Below are 6,000 nucleotides of genomic sequence, written 5' to 3'. Positions count from 1 at the left end.
TGTAATTTAGATGGAGGTACACTAGAAACTGGCAAGTCTTGCTTCCTTTTATGGCAGAAAAGGATTTTGGACAACATTTACTTTATTCCCTTAAAATCTAAAGGAGATCTAGATATGTAATAGGATTGTAGATGGTAAGTTATGTGGGTAGGATTGTGAATAAATAGAGCCCTGAAAAAATCTTGACCCTATGGAGCAAAGCCCTGCACAACAGTGGCACATAGCATTGCCTTTTACAGATATCACTATGTGGAACTGCATTACTTGAAGTTGTAAAGGTGCAGATTGTACGCAAGTTGAGACACTTTAGCTTTAGTAGGGTTTGAGTATTTGGCAACACTTGTAGGTTTGCGTTGTTAGGGTATAGCTGTTCTGTCAAATGCTGTATGTGACTGTATGCAAAACGTATGTTATCTGCTATTGTAATCCATGAAAGCTCTTTATATTGCTCATTCATTAAGGAAATTGGGAGGGTGGCCTAATGGTTAAGGTGTTTGCCTTACAAACACAAGGAGCAGGGCTTGAGTCTCACAAGGGATAATTGTCTAGGCTTAAAATGGCTCGCAAGGGCAGTTAGCCTAGTACTAGTCTATGAACCTATGAAAGTTCACTGGGCTGTGGTGCTTTGAGTCACTTGAAATATTAGTTAGCAGACTTGCTTTGTTGCCCAGCATATACTTGGAGAAAGCCAAACCCAGGACTGTAGAATTAAACTTGCTTAGTTCATGCACCAGCAGTCAAATGGAAAAATGTGAAAACTGTAATAATAGGACTTGTCATGCTTTTTATAGTTGCATGCATTAAGTCAGTTTCTTCACCTTGTTGATCTTTTATTTTAGATGCTGGCAGAAGAAAAAAGCAATTCAGCGAAGTATGCTGAACAATGTGATCGTGCTGAAGCTGAAGCTCGTGAGAAGGAGACAAAGGCCTTGGCCCTTGCTCGTGCTCTGGAAGAATCCAGAGAGCAGAATGCAGAGTTGGAGAGGCTTAATAAGCAACTCCGTACGGAGATGGAAGATCTGATGAGTTCAAAAGATGACGCTGGCAAGAGTGTAAGTAATTTAGCTAAGTAGATAGTCATCTTAATGATCTTTCTATATTTTTATTGTTTAATTGCTAAAACTCTGTAAATGGGATGACTTTGACTCCTGTTTTTTTGTTATAGGTGCATGAGCTGGAAAAGTCAAAGCGTGCCCTTGAGCAGCAGGTAGAAGAAATGAAGACACAGCTAGAGGAACTTGAAGATGAACTACAAGCTACTGAAGATGCCAAGCTGAGGTTAGAGGTTAATCTACAAGCTATGAAAGCCCAGTTTGAGCGTGATCTTCAGGGACGTGATGAACAAAGTGAGGAGAAAAAGAAGCATCTTTTCAAGCAGGTAAGTGCTTTCAATTCTCATACAGACAAAAATAGTATGTTATGGTGGTTGTATTTAACCGCTGGTGGACACAGTTGCTCCCACCTAACCATCATCCCCTTTTCAGTAGGTCTTGAGCAGCCGACTGAAACCATTATACTGCCATCCTTGAAAGGTGTTGGATTCCTATCGCCAGGAAGCAGGGCCACCCTTGCCCTAGCAACCTGAGTGCTGGCTTCACCTCCCTCACAAACAAGAGCTGCCCATAGTTTAGGTCAAATCCTTATTGCCTGCGTACCACAGAACTCCTTGATGATCAAGATATGCCATGTTAGGGAGGTGAGCTTTAATTAGCCCTCTACCATACACATGCAACATTCCTGCTCTGACCTTGAGTTGCACAATATCTGCCCATTAATGCATGCACATTAGCCCCAGGTGGGCAAATATACAGTCTTCACTCATTCCCACTTCCTTGATCATTCTGCTCCCGTGGTGCAATCTAAACTTGGGTTTTAGTCTGGGGTTTAAGGATAATCTGGACAAATGCTACTTTTCACTGTTTCATTGCTAGTTGATTAACCAACTTTGAAGTATCTCTAGTATTTCAGCATGCAGTGTCATAGTTCCTGTATTCAGTGTGGAAAAGAAAAGTTGTTTGTCTTGTACACTAACTTGATCTTGTTTTGTTTTAATTGTGCTTGATTGTTGCTAGCTGAGCTGTTTGTGTCCGAGGCAGTGGAAAAAGTTCTTCCCATTTCCTTTTCAAGGCTTTTAAGGCAGCTGTCAGTCTTTCAAGAATCAAGTCATCCATTGCATTTCAGAAAGTCTCGAAGTGGGAAAAGTGATGCCCCTTTCCTTTGTCAGCTAGTTTTCGGTCTACATAGATAAGTTTAAGAATTGTGGACTATTCTTTCCTGATGTTCTGCCCTTTCCTAGTGTCTCTTCCTGTCAAAGTGAAACCCGGATTTCATTTTCTGATAATTGCTATCAAATCAGAATTATTTCAGTATGTGCTCCTTTGGAGATGTAAGCATGTAGCGTCTTCATTTGGACCAGACATGTAAATGTTGAATACTCATTTGCATTTTTCACCAGAAATTTTTTATTTGGAACAGCTGCTTTTCAGTGGAATTTAGGGGGGAGGGGGCAGGGGCCTTTAGATTATATAGTGGATATAAAAAGTGTACACACCCCTGTTAAAATGTCAGGTTTTTGTGATATAAAAAAAGACCACAATAAATCATTTCAAAACTTTTCCCACCTTTAATGTGACCTATAAACATGTACAATTCAATTAAACAAATATGTTGGGGGAAAAATGTAAAAAATAAAAACTTACAATAAGCTGGTTGCATAAGTGTGGCACACCTTTAAACTAATACTTTGTTGAAGCACCTTTTGATTTAATTACAGCATTCAGTCTTCTTGGGTACACACCTGCCATCAATTAAATGCTCTGATTAACCCCAAATAAAGTTCAGCTGTCCTAGTAGGATTTTCCTGACATTTACTCAGTTGCCTGCTACAGCATCTGAGGGATCTCATTGTTGAAAAGGTATCAGGAGAAGGGTACAAAAAAATTTCCACAGCATTGGATATACCATGGAACACAGTAAAGACCGGGCATCAAAAAGTGGAGAAAATATGGGACAACAGTGCCGCTGCAAAGAAAAGGATGTTCTTCCGAAATTGATGTAAAGAAGACCAAAAACTGGTCAAGGAGGCTGCCAAGAGACCTACAGCAACACTGAAGGAGCTACAGGAATTTCTGGCAAGTACTGGTTGTGTACTACATGTGACAACAATCTCCTGTATCCTCCATATGTCTGGACTATTGGGTAGGGTTGCAAGATAGAAGCTTTTTCTTACACACAAACATGCAGGCCTGGCTAAAATTTGCAGAACAATATATCAGGACTCCCAAAAGCATGTGGGAAAATATATTATGTTCTGAGACCAAGATTGAACTTTGGCCACAATTCCAAAAGGTGTGTTTGGCGCAAAAAGCAGCACTTCTCATCACCAAAAGAACACCATCCCCACGGTGAAGCATGGTGGTGGCAGTATCCTGTTTTGGGGTTGCTTTTCTTCAGCTGGAACTGGTGTTAGTCAAGGAGGAGGGAATTATGAACAGTTCCAAATACCAGGCACTTTTTGGCCCAGAACCTTCAGGCGTCTGGTAGGAAGATGAAGAGGAATTTCACCTTTCAACACAATGGCCCCAAGCATACACCCACATCAACAAAAGAATGGCTTCACCAGATGAAAAGTTTTGGGGTGGCCCAGCCAGATCCCAGACCTAAATCCAATAGAAAATCTGTGAGGTGACCTGAAGAGGGATGTGCACAAAGATGCCTTCGCAATCTGACAGATTTGGAGTGCTTTTGCAAGGAAGAGTGGGCAAATATTGTCAAGTCAAGATGTGCCGTGCTGATACAGCATTCAGTCTTCTTGGGTAGGAGTAATTAAATCAAAATGTGCTTCAACAAAGTATCCATTTAAGGGTCTGCACACTTGTGCAATCAGCTTATTGTGCATTTTTTATATTTTTGTCCCCTAACAGATTTGTTTTTCAATTGAATTATACAGGTTATAGGTCACATTAAAGGTGGGAAAAGTTTTAAAATGATTTACTGTGGTCTCATTTTTTTATATCACAAAAACCTGACATTTTAACAGGGGGGTGTGTACTCTTCTTTTTTTATAGTCACTGTATATGAAGGAAACGTGCAGCCATGGGGAGAATAATGTAAACTTGGCATTTTATCTGCAGGATGTTCTTAGTGTTTCACTGTTGCAGTCATCTGTGGGTTATCCCTGCTGTGGTAGCTCTAGGCCGGCCTAAATACCAGAGTCAATTTTTTTCTGTGTTGGCTGCTGTCGCTTGCCTGATGTTAGGTCGTCAGTGCTATAAAGGAAGGCAGCCGACACCATTGCATCAGTCTTTCTTGCTGTGGAGCCCATAGCAGAATAAGTTCGCAAATGTGCCGGTTGGTCGCTACCAGAGTTTGAATTACAGCTGAAACTGTCTAAAGCCAAGTACCCTGTTGGGGATCATTTTTCTTGTATTAACTGATGTCCAAAAAAACAATTGTCTCGCCTCTGGAAAGCAAATACCACACAGACTTTCATGCATACTGCGTCACTTGTTTAGGCCCAGACCATGACGTCCCCCGATGTTCTTCATGTTTCACTGTTGCAGTCATTACATTTGGGTAATCTGCTGGCAGGTTGCCCTCATTCGGCCTGATTAACAAAGTCTTGGGTCCTGTGTCGGTTTCTGTCCCTTCTTCATGACGTCAGGTCATCAGGGGTATAAAACATGCAGCCGACACCATTACATTAGTCTTTCTTGCCGCCCGGTGCCTGCAGCAGAAGCAGTTCACAAGTGCTGGTTGGCAGACTCCTGAAATTTTCGTTTTCGAGTTTCAGATCCGAAGTCTTCGACTGTAACACTAAGCACCCCGTTGGGGAACTTTTTCTTGCTTTTTACCGATGTTAGTAAGTTAATTGCATTACTTGTGGGAAGCAAATACCTCATAAGGATTTTCATTTGTACTGTATTCCTTGCCTAGGCCCTGACCACAATGTACCTTGCTGTCGGTTCTGTGCTTTATTTAATCAACGCAGTATTAAACGGTACATTTTTGCTTCTAAATATTTTGGCTCATGCTTTAATTATCAAGAAATGTAGTCTGTTAGCAATCCGACTTCCGGAATACCTAAAAAACGCAAAGAAAAAGACAAGAGACAGGCTGTTGAGATCCAAAACTGCCGACTGCACTTCTCCTAAGCCAGTCGCCAGTTCACCGGTACTCCGGGGCTGCGAAAGCTCCTCACTGATGGCCGCTACTTCTGATTCGCAGGCCTCTACTGAGACCCATTCGGAGTCCAGTATGCCGCGAGATGCTTCAATTATGGAACCTGCGGATGTCTCTACCTTGGATGGGTCCAGAGCCACTATGCAGGCACCGGCTTCTAAGGGTGTTTTCAGGCCTACAGATTTGTATATTAGACCAACGCCATCTTCAAAATTAAGGCTAAAATATCTACCTATGCCTAAATAAGATGCCTGGGCCACATGTGCAGGCCCCTATGCCTAAAAAACAAATTATCAAAATAACTTAAGATTTAATTACTCTGTTCAGGGGTAGCCAACCCCCCCCCCCCTTTCTAAGAGGCCTAGGCAAGATGTTGATTATGACTCTTCTGAAAAGGATTCTATTTCTTCTGACTCTTCTAATGAACAGGAATTTTCTATACCTACTTTTGAGGACTCTGCAGAAGATTCCATTCCTTCTGCCGTTTCCCCGGAGGATTCTTCTTTTGGGGAAACTTTGCATACCTTAAGGGAACATTTCCACTGGGAAAGTCAGGATTTTTCTGAATCTAGAGACTTGGGGATTTTCTTCTCCCTCAGCATAGGCCTTTGGCTATACCTCATGTTCTAGACGTTGTTTTTTCAGAATCTAGTATGGCTCCTGATTCTCTGGCTCCTTGTAAGCCAGACATACTACAAGGTTCCGGACTCCAACAAATTCCTTTTCAAAAATCCTGCTGCAGATCCTGAAACCATTTCTCTGGGTCCCAAGGGCATTAAGGCTTCTACTGCTAAATATCCTACCCCTTCTGATAGAGAT

At 41.8% G+C, this 6,000-nt stretch overlaps 1 protein-coding gene across 1 annotated transcript in view; it reads left to right on the top strand.

Annotated features, from left to right (window-relative positions):
• MYH9 (myosin heavy chain 9) overlaps window positions 1–6,000 on the top strand; it is a 1,134,272-nt gene that overhangs the window by 912,991 nt on the left and 215,281 nt on the right. The window contains exons 34-35 of the mRNA XM_044075327.1: window positions 840–1,052; window positions 1,166–1,378. Of these exons, the coding sequence (XP_043931262.1) occupies window positions 840–1,052; window positions 1,166–1,378 (426 nt within the window). The remainder of the gene's footprint in view (window positions 1–839; window positions 1,053–1,165; window positions 1,379–6,000) is intronic.

Source organism: Protopterus annectens, chromosome 1.part1, assembly GCF_019279795.1.
Source record: "Protopterus annectens isolate FY-2018-M chromosome 1.part1, PAN1.0, whole genome shotgun sequence".
NCBI classification, from domain to species: Eukaryota; Metazoa; Chordata; order Ceratodontiformes; family Protopteridae; genus Protopterus; species Protopterus annectens.
The sequence above is the reverse complement of the archived record's forward strand: the minus strand, read 5'-3'. Positions and strand labels throughout refer to the sequence as shown.